The sequence below is a fragment of the Chiloscyllium punctatum genome, chromosome 48 (assembly GCF_047496795.1).
Source record: "Chiloscyllium punctatum isolate Juve2018m chromosome 48, sChiPun1.3, whole genome shotgun sequence".
NCBI lineage: Eukaryota > Metazoa > Chordata > Chondrichthyes > Orectolobiformes > Hemiscylliidae > Chiloscyllium > Chiloscyllium punctatum.
The window spans coordinates 42,163,725-42,180,767 of NC_092786.1; the positions used below are offsets into that span (position 1 = coordinate 42,163,725).

Genomic DNA, 17,043 nt, shown 5'->3' on the forward strand with positions numbered 1-17,043 from the left:
AACCAGGGCAAGGTTATGGTAGATTCCTGATGAAGGACTTTTGCTCAAAACGTCTGTTTTGACCTGCTGTGCTTTTTCAGCACCACACTCTTGACTCTAATCTCAAGCATCTGCAGTCTGCACTTTCACCAAGGTTATGGTAGACCTAAAGTTCGTTCAGGAATATGAGGAACATTAAGTGCACATACGATAGGTATTACAACTTAAGTTGATGTTGTTGAGCGAGAAGGTTAAAAGGTGACTCAGTAATACACTAAACAAATTCACATGGTAAGATTAGAGTAATAGGGCTGAAGGTAAAATTCCAACATCTGTAACAGAAAGCAACATTGCAGTTTCACTATGTCTTTTCGTTGTTGATAAAGTTGTGGTCTGGTATCCCAGAAAGAGATTATAGGAAATCACTAAGTCGCATTCCTTCACACGGGACTGAAGCTGACGAGTTATTTTAGTGCTAATGTCTAGTGTTAGCTGAGGTTAGAGTGCAGTACAACAGTACATCCAAACACCTCCCATTGTGGTAGGAAGAGGGATAAAGACTGCATGACAAGAAGGAATTACCTACAAAACTTATAGTTAATTTGTGCAGAGTTATTTAGAACAGAGAAAAGTCACGTCTGTGATTGAGGAAGAGCTCTGGGAATGCAAAGTACTTTGAACAAGAAGGACAAAATATAAAATTAGCTACAATATATTAAATGGCATAAGTCAGCAAATCATGCAAACGTGGGCATTCTTCCAAGATTTCTCAAGAAGACTGATTCATCTCTAGCCACAAGTTACCTTAGAATTACTTGACAGACATGATTGATATGCTAGAATCTGCTAATGATTTTAGAAGAATCTTGTAAGGATGTGGTACTTGGTGAAATTTCAGTAAAATGTTGTGCATGTCTGTCTAGAGAATGTGATGATGAGAAATTGCAATTTCACATGTTAGAATCAGGAGATCAATGGCAGCTCCTGTGGAGTTTTTGAGTCATTATTTTGTCAAGTTTGTTCAAGAAACGTCATGAAGAGCACACAAGAATAGTCCAAATGAAAGCAGGAGCAAGCAACTGATTTCAGTATCCAAAGATAATTAGGGATGTTGAAGACTTGTTGAAAAGTTGTGAAGGGTGTCTCAGAATGAGAACGTTTCAGTCCGTTCCACGGTCAAACATAAGGCAAACATGGAAAGACATTTAGAAGTGGAAAGGAAAGAGTACCTTGTTTTGGTCAACAGAAATAGCAAATGGGTAAATGTTGGTTCCATGCCCATTACTACAAGTGCCAGATCCTGGGAGAAGAACAGGACATGATGTCACCACAGGAAATGACATTACCAACCCAAAAGAACCCAAACATATAAATAGAAAGCAAGAATTATCAACAGTGCTTCACCTGGAGGCCCACTGAAGATGTTACCTAGTAGGGTGATGAAACGTTTGGAAATGAACCTTCCAGCTCAGTGAACAAACCTACACCCAGATCTTACTGTGTTTTTAATAAACTAGTTTGCAATTTGAATTCCCAAGATGTTGATGTCAGAAATTTGTTCAGAGTTTAGATCAAAAGAGTTTGAGATATTTTTGAGTCAGATGGTGTCAAATACATTCTATCCCATCTTTTTGCTCAGAATCAAATGGTGCTGCAGAAAGAAATGTAAAGATTGGGAAAAACTCTTTTCAATGGTATTTGCTGAGTGATAAGCTAGGTTGTATTTTCTATGTTTCTCTTTGATACAATTTTCAGTTCGCTTACAGAATAACTCCACAGTCTACGGTAGTATGAGTTAGTGTATCAACATGCTCCCAGGACAAGATTTAGTTCAGTAAGACTGAAGTTAAGAGCAAGACAAAGTGAAGATTTTCTGTATAATTCTGTGTGGATATGACCCTCCCACCTAGTGGACTTCAGTGACCTCAATATTTAATATACTCAGTTCCGAACTTAAAGGGAGTTGGAATAATCCGTTTAAAGAAGCAATGCTTTAAATGCAGTTACTTAAATACCATAAGATGTGGGAGCAGAATTGGGCCATTAGCATATTGAGTCTGCTTCACCATTCAATCATGGCTGATATATTTCTCAACCCCGTTTGCCAGCCTTTTCCTTATAACACTCTGCCCCCGACTCTCTTAAAGTTCTGGTATGCTGCTGGTATCTTCCACATGCAAAGTATCTATTCAATTCCTCCAGTATTTCTTTGTTCCTTATTATTACTTCTTCAGCCTCATTTTCCAGTGGTCCAATGTCCACTCTTGCCTCTCTCTTATCTTTTACATATATCAAAAAACTCTTGCAATCATCTTTATATTACTAGCTAGCTTGTTCTCATATTTCCTTTTCTCCCCTTCCCTTATTGCTTGTTTAGTTATCTTCTGCTGGTTTTTAAATGCTTCCAAATTCTCTGGTTTCCCTCTTATCTTCATGTTATATGCTTTTTTTGCTTTCATGTTGTCCCTGACTTCCCTTGTTAGCCATGGTTGCCTCGTCCTCCCCTCAGTATGCCTCTTCCTCCTTGGGATACATTTCTGCTGTGCCCCCAAAGTACCACCAGAAACTCCTGCTTTTGCTGTTCCGCTGACTTCCCTACTGGCTCCTCTTCCAATCAACTCTGGCCAGCTCCTCCCTCATGTCTTTGTAGTTACCTTTACTCAATGGTAATACCGTTACACCTGACTCCAGCTTCTCCCTCTCAAACTGTAGGGTGAATTATATAATATTATGGTTACTACCCCCAGGGTGTTCCTTCACCTTAAGCTCCTTAATCAAGCTTGCCTCTTCAACAACACCAAATCCAGAATTGCCTGTTCCCTGGTGGGCTCTACTACAAAATGCTCCAAAGAAAACCATCTCATAGACATTCCATGAATTCCTTTTCTTGAGATTCACAACCATCTTGATTTTCCCTTTCCATAGTGTATTGATGCCCTCCACAATTATTGTAACAGTAGTTTCTTACATGCCTTTTCTGTCTCCTGATTTATTTTCTTCCCCATATCCTGAAAACAGAGGAACCTGTACCCAACTCCCATCAGGGTATTTTTTCCTTTGCATTTCCTTGACTCTACCCACACAGACTCTGTTCTCCACCTTTATATCACTTCTTCCTGTCAATTTAACAAGGCAACCCTGCCCCCTTCTATGCACCAGCCTGTCTTTTTGATAAGATGTATCTTCGGATATTTCGTTCTCAGCCCTAGCACCCTTGCAGCCATATCTCTGTGATACCCACAATATCATACCAATCAACTTCAATCTACATTACAAGCTCATTTACCTTGTCTCGTATGCTGAGTGCATTTAAGTACAACACCTTCAATGCTGCTTTGACTGTCCCCTTCTTATAGTTAGCCCCTTATCTGCTGGGCTTCAAGTTAAATTCCTGACTCTTTTCATTGTTCTCTGTCTTATTACTTGTTATGGAAACTTTAATGACCTCTGCTGAGCCCTCTCCCCCCTTTAACTTTTTTCATAATTGCCCACCTGAACAACACAGCCCACTGTGATGCTTAATGAGATGGTGCCAGCAAGAATGGGTATCTCTTACCCGATGGGGTAGGGTCGAAGTTCATTTTCTATGTAAGTGCCACTCCAGGTGCTCATTGACAGCATCCATTTGCCTGTAACATGCAAGTCATTGCTAATGTTGAATCTGCGACCAGACTTGTTTTTGATTCAACAAACGGTGCAGGCAAAGATGCTGCAAATACCATCAGTACACAATGCCCCACTCAAATATTACTACCTCACAATCTTATTTACATATTGAGAAGTGAGCTGAAACATTGCGGAATGGTACAAAGTGTAGATCTCATCTCCACATGGTGTTACTCCTGCAACGAAATAGTGAAGCTTTTTCTTAGTTCTGGAAATAACTGCCTCACAATAAGTTGCCATAGGGTGGCACTATGTTTTCAAATAAGTAATAAGAAATGTAAACCTGGTAATCGGACTGTGTGGAAAGATAAAATATATCTGTCTTTAGGATGCATGGCTATTGCAAGCAGGCCAAGTTTAAGTTGGATGAAAGGCACCATTTGTTAATTGAATGTGACTCATATTCATGTTGGACAATATACTAGACTTAGGTAAAATGTCAGTTTACCTGCAATTTGCTATAGTCTGGATGGAGGCTAGTAATTAGTTTCGTACTGAGGCTTCAAGCTGAACTGTGGGCTGTAATTACTCTGACAGGGAGGTACAGATATGTCATCCATTTAAGTAATAGTCAAAACAGTGTCTTACTCAGCAATTTACAACAACGGAAAAACAACTTAAGATGTTTTTGGCCAAATTTAACTGAGGCTCTAAAGAAAACCTTGATGTTATAAAGTGATTTCAATCAATTAGCTAGAAATGTTGAAAAATAACATTTGCTGTACACTTTGCAGGGAGATGTGTCTTTGGAATGTCACCAGTGGCCAATGTATCGAACATACAAAACTACCCTTCACCCACACTGCAATCTATGTAAGTACTCAGACATTCAATGTGATGCTTTCTGTGTTTGATACATTTGATTGTGTCCTCTATCGTCTATTGAAATGGGGATAATGATCTTAAAAGAGTTTTTGAAAATTGCTGTTGCTGATTGTTGTTATACTTCTTTCAAAAGCATTTACCTTAATGTTCTATGAAAACAAACCATGATTTTGAATTTGTAAAAGAGCACTTTTTTTTAAATATCTGAGATTGACTTCAATAGTTTAGATTGAGAAAGTTTGTGCAAAGCTACCAAATTCTGCCTGTGAAGAACAAATTAACTTTAGCTTACCAAAAAAAGCCCAAGATCAGGATTGAGAGTAATTCCTGGTGCTATCAGTTTATAATGTTCGGCACAACCAACATTCAGCATTAGATGTTTTGAAAGGGTCACTGATGAACACAGAAGTCATTGATGCCTGAAGTAATGCAACTGATATGTTATATAGCATCGTCCTGGTGAATAACATGGTCCTATGATTCAGCCACAGCACCATAATATAAAACCTACCTGACTGGAATGCCAAAAGATTTTCATTTGCAAATTCTCAGCTCTGTTGTTAATACTTGAAAAGGGATGGGTCATTGCCAAGTGAAAGGATGAATTGGCAGGCAGGGAGAAAGACTGTTTGTTGTGAAACCTATCGATCGTGAAGACTTCAGCTACAATATGCTGCCCCTTTCACCTTGGCCTTTAGAGACCTGCGATGTGTATCGATGCACATTGGAGTATTGACCGTCACAACTTGTCCATTTTCCCATCAGACCCTGCCTAATTGTGGTAAATTAAAATGTCCCTGTGATATTCTAACTGAGTTTACCTAAAACAGGTTTTGTTTGAGAGCACGCTGCAAGAACCAAACACTTAAAGGTTAAGAGGAGAGTAAACACATACCTACAACAAGGCACAAGTGAGGACTGCAGATGTTGGAGATCAGAGTCAAGATTAGAGTGGTGCTGGAAATCAACATTTCGGGCTGGAGCCCTTCAAATGAAAGGGCAACCTGATGAAGGGCTTTTGCCTGAAATGTCGATTTTCCTGCTCCTCGGATGCTGCCTGACATGCTGTGCTTTACCAATACCACTCTAACCTTGACATACTTACAACAAGCCTGAACGACAGAGATGGAAGTGGAGAAGATTAGGACAAAGCAGCGCCAGGATTCAATAGGAGCTAAGTGAGGGAGAGGGAACTTCAAAACGGAAGCACATTCTCTCACTCTTATTTAATCTTGTAAACTAGTGTTTTTGCAGCCAAGCCACCTGTTAGGAAGTAGGGAATGTGAATACCCTATAGCCGCTCTTACACCCAGGCTGAAGGCCTTGGGCCTGCCTGGGTTTAATGAGCCTGACTAGACCCCCATCACAAACAGGCTGTGATGTCACCACCTGCACCCACAATCTTCTAATTGATTTTTAAAATAATTCATGTAGGCATCATTGTTTTCCCCAGTAGACAGTTAAGAATCAGCCACATTGCTATGGGCCTGGAGTCACATGTAGGCCAGGCCAAATAAGTTCAGCAGTTCCCTTCCTGCAAGAATATTAGTGAACCAAATGGGTTTTTTCAACACTGGTTTCATGACCAATTAGATTCTTAATTTCAGATTTTTATTAAATTCTGATTCTACCACATGCCGTGGCAGGATCATGACCTGCGTCTCTGGATTAATAGTCTATTACAAGGCCATCATCTCAGCTAAAGTATCTGAGTGTAGCTAACATTTGGTCCAATGAGAAAAGTCATATAAGGTCAACAAGATGCAGTTGATTGTGCCTCTGCAGCTATTTACACATTATAAGAATGAATTCCATGTTGCTACAGAGGCAGTTGGGAGGACGTAGACTTTTGTTTTTCTCTCACAAAATCCTGCTTTACACTCACAAGATCCTCATGACATTATCACAGTGGGTGATGCTTATTGCACTTGATGAAGTATTAACCCTTTCAGATTATTTCAGGCTCATGTGTAATACCCTGTTCCCCCTCCCCCCGCCATCTTGTCTCTGCAGACATGACCTCGGAGAGGGATGGTGCTGAGAAATGAGCACACTGACTGGTTATGGAGCCCCTTCAGTCTTTGCTGCCAGTACCACAAGGGCTAAAAGTCAATCCTGAGGTTGATTAATCACTTGTCATTTTAGGGGAATACTGTAGGATATTTGCATAAGAGCTATGATATTGCTGGTCAAAACTCTTAGGACCTGTAAGATTCTGATCTGTTTAGTTCTTTTTGGCATTTGATTAGTGTCAGCCGGCTCTGTTGTAGAATATGATGTGAATAGAAAAACAATAATCAATTTAGAATCTCAGGTAAACTGATATATAGTTAACTGCAAATTATTTTTAAAAAACAATGACTCTGAATAGGTCTTTGGAACTTTGGAATGATTTATTAATGAAACAATGGTGACACTATTCTCCTCATTCAGTACTATTACCGTTCGCTTCGGATGTCCGGTGATGGCTGGTTGCTTTGTTGTGGACAGTATCAGGATGTCCTGGTCATTGATGCCCGCAGTCTGGAGCTTTGCCATGCCCTTGTTTCATCTGCGACACCTGACTGGATCAGCTCAATGTGTATCGTCCGTTCCCAAAGAATTCAAGGTAGCAAGGAATTCCAATTAGGACGGGTTTGACAATGCCAATCAGGAGACCCCCTCCATGACATCTTCTCTCCTTATCTCCGTAACTTCCTGCAGCCCTGTTCTTCCACCACCTTTCTATTTCTGCAAATCTGGGCTCTTCTGTACCCCTCTTCCCCCATTGTTCTGCACCCATGCCTTCCTGTTCCTGCATCACACAGATTTTAAACTAGAAAAAGAACCAGACAAGCAATGAAGAGGATTTCTTTCACAAAGTGAGTGGGTGTGGTCAGGAGTGCAACACCGCAGGGTGGCTCAGTGGTTAGTGCTGCTGCCTTTCAGCACCAGGGTCCCAGGTTTGATTCTAGCCTGGGGCGAGTGGCTACATGGAGTTTGTACATTCTCCCCGTGTCTGCTTGGGTTTCCTCCAGGTGCTCTGGTTTCCTCCCACAGTCCAAGATGTGCAGGTCAGGTAAATTAGCCATGCTAAATTGCCCATAGTGTTAGGTGCATTAGTCGGAGGGAGGTAGGTCTGGGTGGGTTGCACTTCGGAGGGTCGGTGTGGACTGGTTGGGTCAAAGGGCCTGTTTCAACACTGTCGGGAATCTAATCTAAAATGAGTAGTGGAAGCAGATTCAGTTATAACTTTTAAGCAGTAATTGGAGTCATACTTGAAAAGCAAAGATTCTCAAAGCCAATGCAATGGAGAAATAGAAAGGAGTAGAGCTAAATGGATACCTCTCCCAAAGATCCAACACAGTCAGATGATACTGACGGGCTTCCTATGTGCATGTAAACTGATGAATTAGGAGCAGGAGTAGTCCATTCAGCCTCTCAAGACGGCTATGCTATTTGACAAATTCATGGCTGATCTGAATGTGGCCACTACTGATCTGTCTATCCCCTAAAGTGACCTGCTTGTCCCCTACACTGACCTGCCTGTACCCTACACTGACCTGTGCATTCATTAACTAACCTGTCCATCCTCTACACAATTCTGCCAGTCCCCTACACTATCAAGGTTATAGTGGTGCTGGAAAAGCACAGCAGGACAGGCATCATCCGAAGAGCAGGAAAATTGGCGTTATGGGCAAAAACAATTCATCACCATTCCTGATGAAGGGCTTTTGCCTGAAACGTTGATTTTCCTGTGCCTCAGATGCTGCTTGACCTGCTGTGCTTTTCCAGAACCACACTAATCTTGACTCTGATCTCCAGCATGTGCAGTCCTCACATTTGCCTGTACGCTACACTGACCTGTCCATCCCCTAAACTGACCTGTCTATAATTACACCGGCACCACTCCCCACCTCTTCCTCCGCTACATTGATGACTGCATTGGCGCCACCTCGTGCTCCCGCGAGGAGGTTGAGCAATTCATCAACTTCACCAACACATTCCACCCTGACCTTAAATTTACCTGGACTATCTCTGACACCTCGCTCCCCTTCCTGGACCTCTCCATCTCCATTAGTGACGACCGACTTGACACTGACATTTTTTACAAACCCACTGACTCCCATAGCTACCTGGATTACACCTCTTCCCACCCTATCTCTTGCAAAAATGCCATCCCGTATTCCCAATTTCTCCGCCTCCGCCGTATCTGCTCCCAGGAGGACCAGTTCCACCATAGGACACACCAGATGGCCTCCTTCTTTAGAGACCGCAATTTCCCTTCCCATGTGGTTAAAGATGCCCTCCAACGCATCTCGTCCACATCCCGCACCTCCGCCCTCAGACCCCACCCCTCCAACCGTAACAAGGACAGCACGCCCCTGGTGCTCACCTTCCACCCTACAAACCTTCGCATCAACCAAATCATCCACCGACATTTCCGCCACCTCCAAAAAGACCCCACCACCAGGGAAATATTTCCCTCCCCACCCCTTTCCGCCTTCCGCAAAGACCGTTCCCTCCGTGACTACCTGGTCAGGTCCACACCCCCCTACGACCCACCCTCCCATTCTGGCACTTTCCCCTGCCACCGCAGGAACTGTAAAACCTGTGCCCACACCTCCTCCCTCACCTCTATCCAAGGCCCTAAAGGAGCCTTCCACATCCATCAAAGTTTCACCTGCACATCCACCAATATCATTTACTGTATCCGTTGCTCCCGATGTGGTCTCCTCTACATTGGGGAGACTGGGCGCCTCCTAGCAGAGCGCTTTAGGGAACATCTCCGAGACACCCGCACCAATCAACCAAACCGCCCCGTGGCCCAACATTTCAACTCCCCCTCCCACTCTGCCGAGGACATGGAGGTCCTGGGCCTCCTTCACCGCCGCTCCCTCACCACCAGACGCCTGGAGGAAGAACGCCTCATCTTCCGCCTCGGAACACTTCAACCCCAGGGCATCAATGTGGACTTCAACAGCTTCCTCATTTCCCCTTCCCCCACCTCATCCTAGTTTCAAACTTCCAGCTCACTTACTGTCTCCTTGACTTGTCCGACCTGCCTATCTTCTTTTCCACCTATCCACTCCACCCTCTTCTCTTTGACCTATCACCTTCATCTCCTCCCCCACTCACCCATTGTACTCTATGCTACTTTCTCCCCACCCCCACCCTCCTCTAGCTTATCTCTCCACGCTGCAGGCTCACTGCCTTTATTCCTGATGAAGGGCTTTTGCCCGAAACGTTGATTTCGCTGCTCGTTGGATGCTGCCTGAACTGCTGTGCTCTTCCAGCACCACTAATCCAGTATTTGATTTTCAGCATCTGCAGTCATTGTTTTTACCTTATCCCCTATACTGACTTGTCTGTCCCCTACACTGACCTGTCTGTCCCTTACACTGACCTGTCTGTCCCCTACACTGACCTGTCTATTCCCTACACTGCCCTGTCTGTCCCCTAAACTGACCTGTCTATTCCCTATACTGACCTGTCTGTCCCCTACACTGACCTGTCTGTCCCCTACACTGACCTGTCTGCCCCCTACACAGACCTGTCTATCCCCTACACTGACTTGTCCATCTCCTACACTAACCCTATCCATCCTCTACACGTACCTGCCTTACCACTACACTGACCTGCCTTACCCCTACACTGACCTGTCCATCCCTACACTGACCTGTCTATCCCCTACACTGACTTGTCCATCCCCTACACTGACCTGTCTATCCCCTACACTAAATTGCCCGTCCCCTACACTGACCTGTCCATCCGCTATACTGACCTGTGTGTCCCCTACATTGACTTGTCGATCCCCTACACAGACCAATCCATTCCGTAGACAGACCAGTCCATCCCCTACACTGACCTGTCCATCCCCTACACTGACATGCTCATCCCCTACGCTGCACCGTCGGTCCCTTACACTGATCTGCCCATCCCCTACACTGATCTGCCCATCCCCTACACTGACCTGTCTGACCCCTACACTGACCTGCCCATCCCCTACACTGACCTGCCCATGCCCTACACTGACCTGTCCATCCCCTACAGTGACCAGTCCATCCCCTACACTGACCTGTCTATCCCCTACACTGACCTGCCCATCCCCTACACTGACCTGCCCATGCCCTACACTGACCTGTCCATCCCCTACAGTGACCAGTCCATCCCCTACACTGACCTGTCTATCCCCTACACTGACCTGCCCATCCCCTAAACTGACCTGTCTACCCCCTAAACTGACCTGTCCATCCCCAACACTGACCTGTCCATCCCCTACACTGACATGCCAGTCCCCTACACTGACCTGCCTATCCCCTACACTGACCTCTCCATCTCCTACACTGACATGCCAGTCCAGTACACAGACCAGTCCATCCCCTACACTGACCTGTCCATCCCCTACACTGACCTGTCTATCCCCTACACTGACCTGTCCATCCCCTACACTGACCTGTCCATCCACTACACTGACATGCCAGTCCCCTACACTGACCTGTCTATCCCCTACACTGATCTGTCCATCCACTACAATGACCTCTCCATCTCCTACAATGACCTGCCTTACCCCTACACTGACCTGTCTGTCCCCTACACTGACTTGTCTATCCCCTACACTAACCTGCTCATTGCCTACACTGACCTGGCTGTCCCATACACTGACCTGTCTATCCCCTACACTGACCTGTCCATCCGCTACACTGACCTGTCCATCCCCTAAACTGACCTGTCTATCCGCTACACTGACCTGCTCATTGCCTACACTGACCTGGCTGTCCCATACACTGACCTGTCTATCCCCTACACTGACCTGTCCATCCGCTACACTGACCTGTCCATCCCCTAAACTGACCTGTCTATCCCCTACACTGACCTTTCCATCCACTACACTGACCTGTCTATCCCCTACACTGACCTGTCCATCCACTACACTGACCTGTCTATCCCCTACACTGACCTGTCCATCCACTACAATGACCTCTCCATCTCCTACAATGACCTGCCTTACCCCTACACTGACCTGTCTGTCCCCTACACTGACCTGTCTATCCCCTACACTGACTTCTCGATCCCCTACACTGATCTGTCCATCCCCTACACTGACCTGCTCATTGCCTACACTGACCTGTCTGTCCCATACACTGACCTGTCTATCCCCTACACTGACCTGTCCATCCGCTACACTGACCTGTCCATCCCCTAAACTGACCTGTCTATCCCCTGCACTGACCTTTCCATCCACTACACTGACCTGTCCATCCCCTAAACTGACCTGTCTATCCCCTATACTGACCTGTCCATCCACTACACTGACCTGTCTATCCCCTATACTGACCTGTCCATCCGCTACACTGACCTGTCTATCCCCTATACTGACCTGTCCATCCACTACACTGACCTGTCCATCCCTAAACTGACCTGTCTATCCCCTATACTGACCTGTCCATCCACTACACTGACCTGTCCATCCCCTAAACTGACCTGTCTATCCCCTATACTGACCTGTCCATCCACTACACTGACCTGTCTATCCTCTACACTGATCTGCCCATCCCCTACACTGACCTGTCTATCCCCTATACTGACCTGTCCATCCGCTACACTGACCTGTCCATCCCTAAACTGACCTGTCTATCCCCTACACTGACCTGTCCATCCACTACACTGACCTGTCCATCCCCTAAACTGACCTATCTGTCCCCTACACTGACCTGTCCATCCCCTACACTGACCTGCCTATCCCCTACACTGACCTGTCCATCCACTACACTGACCTGTCTATCCCCTATACTGACCTGTCCATTCACTACACTGACCTGTCTATCCCCTACACTGACCTGTCCATCCGCTACACTGATCTGCCCATCCCCTACACTGACCTGTCTGTCCCCTACACTGACCTGTCTATCCCCTACACTGACCTGTCCATCCGCTACACTGATCTGCCCATCCCCTACACTGACCTGCCCATCCCCTACACTGACCTGTCTGTCCCCTTCACTGACCTCTCCGTCCCCTACACTGACCTGTCCATCCCCTACGCTGACCTGCCTTACCCCTACACTGACCTGTCTATCCCCTACACTGACCTGCCTGTCCCCTACACTGACCTGTCTGTCCCCTGCACTCTCCTGCCCATCCCCTACACTGATCTGCCTGTCCCCTACACTGACCTGCCTATCCCCTGCTCTGACCTGTCTGTCCCCTACACTGACCTGTCCATCCCCTCCACTGACCTGCCTATCCCCTACACTGACCTGTCCATCCCCTACACTGACCTGCCTTACCCCGACACTGACCTGTCCATCCCCTACACTGACCTGCCTTACCCTGACACTGACCTGTCTATCCCCTACACTGACCTGTCTATCCCCTACACTGACTTGTCTATCCCCTACACTGACCTGCCTTACCCCGACACTGACCTGTCTATCCCCTACACTGACCTGTCTATCCCCTACACTGACTTGTCTATCCCCTACACTGACCTGCCTTACCCCTACACTGATCTGGCCATCCCCGACACTGACCTGTCCATCCCCTACACTGACTTGTCTATCCTCTACACTGATCTGCCCTACCCCTACACTGACCTGTCCATCCCCTACACTGACCTGTCCATCCCCTACACTGACCTGCCTGTCCCCTACACTGACTTGTCCATCCGATACACTGGGAGAATTTGAGGACTGCTGATGCTGGAGATCATAGTCGAAAATTGTCGAGCCTGAAATGCACAGCCGGTCAGGCCGCATCCAATGAGCAGGAGAGTCGATGTTTTGTGCATCATCTTCCTGATGAAGAGGTCAAGCTCGAAATGTCGGTCTCATGCTCCTCAGCCTGACCGGCTGTGCCTACCCAGCACCACATTCCCTACCCTGACCTGTCTATCCCCTACACTGACCTGTTTGTTCTCCTCTACTCTTTCACGCTCTTATTGGCTAAGAATCTATCAAATTCAGACTTTAAGATATTTTGTGAACCAGCTTGCTCTCTCGCAAAGAGGAATCCATCTACCAATATCTCTCTGAGAGAAAAATAATTCTCTTCATCTCTGAGATGGGTGACTCACATTTATCCACCAGTTCTGGTCTCTCCCTTCAGTGAAGCATTCATAAAATTTCCATCCATTAAAGTCTGATTCTAATATGCTCCGTAATGTGCTCTGGGTATTGTTAGGACCTCTGTATTTGAACTATCTACGTTCTCTGTAAATTTTCCTTTTGCTGTGAAAACTTCCAAAGTCTGTGTGCAGCGGTGACTTGCACTGACATGTCAATGTGCCAGCACAATATTTGGGCATGTGCAGAACTTGCAAGCATCTGAGCAGTCACACAACTTAGTGAGAATGTTGATGACTGCAGGACGAGTCAGACCCCAGAATGAAATCTGGCTTGGTGGATCATACTTCTTCTTTTCAGTTTAGTGTGACTGTCTTTCACTGAAACACAAACAAGCCAGGCTGCAGGTTTCGTTTTAACAATAAAACAGAAGTTTATTACACATTTTTCAAAAATAGTAAAGTAAAATAAACCAACTAAAACAAACATGTAACACAAAATTTAAAAGATTTCAAAACCCAGCAAAATGAAATCACATCCACTCTCCAAAACAATATTGGTGCAATTAAACAAAATTCAGAGAAATTTTTCTTCCCTATCAAATTTGTAGAGTGATTTGACAAGAGAGTCAAAGACTGGATTAGTGGTGCTGGAAGAGCACAGCAGTTCAGGCAGCATCCAACGAGCAGCGAAATCGACGTTTCGGGCAAAAGTCCTTCATCAGGAATAAAGGCAGTGAGCCTAAAGCGTGGAGAGATTAGCTAGAGGAGGGTGGGGGTGGGGAGAGAGTAGCATAGAGTACAATGGGTGAGTGGGGGAGGAGATGAAGGTGATAGGTCAAGGAGGAGAGGGTGGAGTGGATAGGTGGAAAAGAAGATAGGCAGGTCGGACAAGTCCGGACAAGTCAAGGAGACAGTGCTGAGCTGGAAGTTTGAAACTAGGATGAGGTGGGGGAAGGGGAAATGAGGAAGCTGTTGAAGTCCACATTGATGCCCTGGGGTTGAAGTGTTCCGAGGCGGAAGATGAGGCGTTCTTCCTCCAGGCGTCTGGTGGTGAGGGAGTGGCGGTGAAGGAGACCCAGGACCTCCATGTCCTCGGCAGAGTGGGAGGGGCAGTTGAAATGTTGGGCCACGGGGCGGTTTGGTTGATTGGTGCGGGTGTCTCGGAGATGTTCCCTAAAGTGCTCTGCTAGGAGGCGCCCAGTCTCCCCAATGTAGAGGAGACCACATTGGGAGCAACGGATACAATAAATGATATTAGTGGATGTGCAGGTGAAACTTTGATGGATGTGGAAGGCTCTTTTAGGGCCTTGGATAGAGGTGAGGGAGGAGGTGTGGGCACAGGTTTTACAGTTCCTGCGGTGGCAGGGGAAAGTGCCAGAATGGGAGGGTGGGTCGTAGGGGGGTGTGGACCTGACCAGGTAGTCACAGAGGGAACGGTCTTTGCGGAAGGCGGAAAGGGGTGGGGAGGGAAATATATCCCTGGTGGTGGGGTCTTTTTGGAGGTGGCGGAAATGTCGGCGGATGATTTGGTTTTTGCAAAGGTTTGTAGGGTGGAAGGTGAGCACCAGGGGCGTTCTGTCCTTGTTACGGTTGGAGGGGTGGGGTCTGAGAGCAGAGGTGCGGGATGTGGACCAGATGCGTTGGAGGGCATCTTTAACCACGTGGGAAGGGAAATTGCGGTCTCTAAAGAAGGAGGCCATCTGGTGTGTTCTTTGGTGGAACTGATCCTCCTGGGAGCAGATACGGCGGAGGTGGAGAAATTGGGAATACGGGATGGCATTTTTGCAAGAGATAGGGTGGGAAGAGATGTAATCCAGGTAGCTATGGGAGTTGGTGGGTTTGTAAAAAATGTCAGTGTCAAGTCGGTTGTCACTAATGGAGATGGAGAGGTCCAGGAAGGGGAGCGAGGTGTCAGAGATGGTCCAGGGTGGAATGTGTTGGTGAAGTTGATGAATTGCTCAACCTCCTCGCGGGAGCACGAGGTGGTGCCAATGCAGTCATCAATGTAGCGGAGAAAGAGGTGGGGAGTGGTGCCGGTGTAATTACGGAAGGTCAACTGCTCTACATAGCCAACAAAGAGACAGGCATAGCTGAGAGTATAGGGGATAGACAGGCCAGTCAAGGTCAGTTCCAGTTCTGTAACCTGTGAAACCTTTTTCCTTGTTTCTCACAACTGAATTATTAGACTGTCTCAGTTTTAAATAACCAACCCAGAATTCTAACCAAACACTCCTGGTATGGAACAAAAAAACAGAAATTTAGAATTAGAATTCATACAGTGTGGAAACAGGGCCCTTCAGCCCAACAAGTACTCACCGACCCTCTGAAGAGTAACCCACCCAGACCCTACATTTACCTCTGACTAATGCACCTAACCTACACATCCTTGAACACGATGGGCAACTTAGCTTGGCCAATTCACAAACCACATCTTTGGACTGTGGGAAGAAACTGGAGCAACCAGAGGAACCCCACACAGACACGGGGAGAATGAGCAAACTCCGCACAAATAGTCGCCTGATGTTGCAATCAAATCTAGGTCCCTGGCGCTGTGAGGTATCAGTGCTAACCTCTGAGCCACTGTGCCACTGGAAAAACTCAGGAGGTTTCATGGCATCTGTGGAGAGAAAACAGAGTTAATGTTTTGGGTCCAGTGACCTTTCTTCAGAACAGCTCCTGGTATGAAAGTTTCACAAACTGAAAGCCTAACACAGGTAACTCATTTTCACTTAACTAATCTGATCATTAAGAGAACCTATTCCTACATCCAGTTTCAGTCAGTTCTCCTTTGAACTGCCTTCAAAAGCTTTTTAGTTAAGTTAAACAAACTCTTACTCATCCCTCAGCTGTTAAACAAATGGCTTATTCATTTCTTCTACTGTTGTAAAACTCATAATATAAAGCAACTTACATAAACCCTGTATGAGGCCTTTAGTCATCTGCTACCTGACACAGACTGATTTTAAATCATGGTGCCAAAAATGCTGATGTAGTTAATTATTAAACTGCTTCAAACAAATAGACTAAACTCATATCCAACTAGTTTAAAATCCAAACTTTTTTTTTAAATGAAACTAATTTATATATATGTAAATCACACAACTTTCACCACACTGTGTTCAGTAGATTGATAACACTGGTTTGTACCTGTTTAAAATTTATGTTGATTCCTTTAAAAAATGGTTACTGAGTATTCAAGAACAAAATGAAATTGAAGTGCTTTGAATAGAGATTAAACACGTTAACTGTAAGCCATTCTCCAAATCTATCTTTTAACAGGATAGATTAACTGCATGTATGTTCAAAGTGCTTTCATTTGAAGATTTGGGATAAGCATTATGTCACCATATATACTCCTGTGAAAGTGATGTTTCTCAGATCACATTTTTAGCTAACTTTTACATAAGTAATAGTTTCAAGGGGTTGAAATCCACCCTCTCCCAACATCTCACTATGATTTTCAGGTTGGACATTGTTTCTTTCAACTGCACTCCCAAAAGTGCCAAAGGAATGCAGTATGTGCCATT

The 17,043-nt window shown here is 45.6% G+C and overlaps 1 protein-coding gene across 1 annotated transcript in view; it reads left to right on the forward strand.

The window, feature by feature from the left end:
* Positions 1–17,043, forward strand: part of LOC140468936 (WD repeat-containing protein 72-like) — a 300,146-nt gene that overhangs the window by 36,120 nt on the left and 246,983 nt on the right. The window contains exons 4-5 of the mRNA XM_072565060.1: positions 4,380–4,458; positions 6,904–7,078. Coding sequence (XP_072421161.1) covers positions 4,380–4,458; positions 6,904–7,078 — 254 coding nt within the window. The remainder of the gene's footprint in view (positions 1–4,379; positions 4,459–6,903; positions 7,079–17,043) is intronic.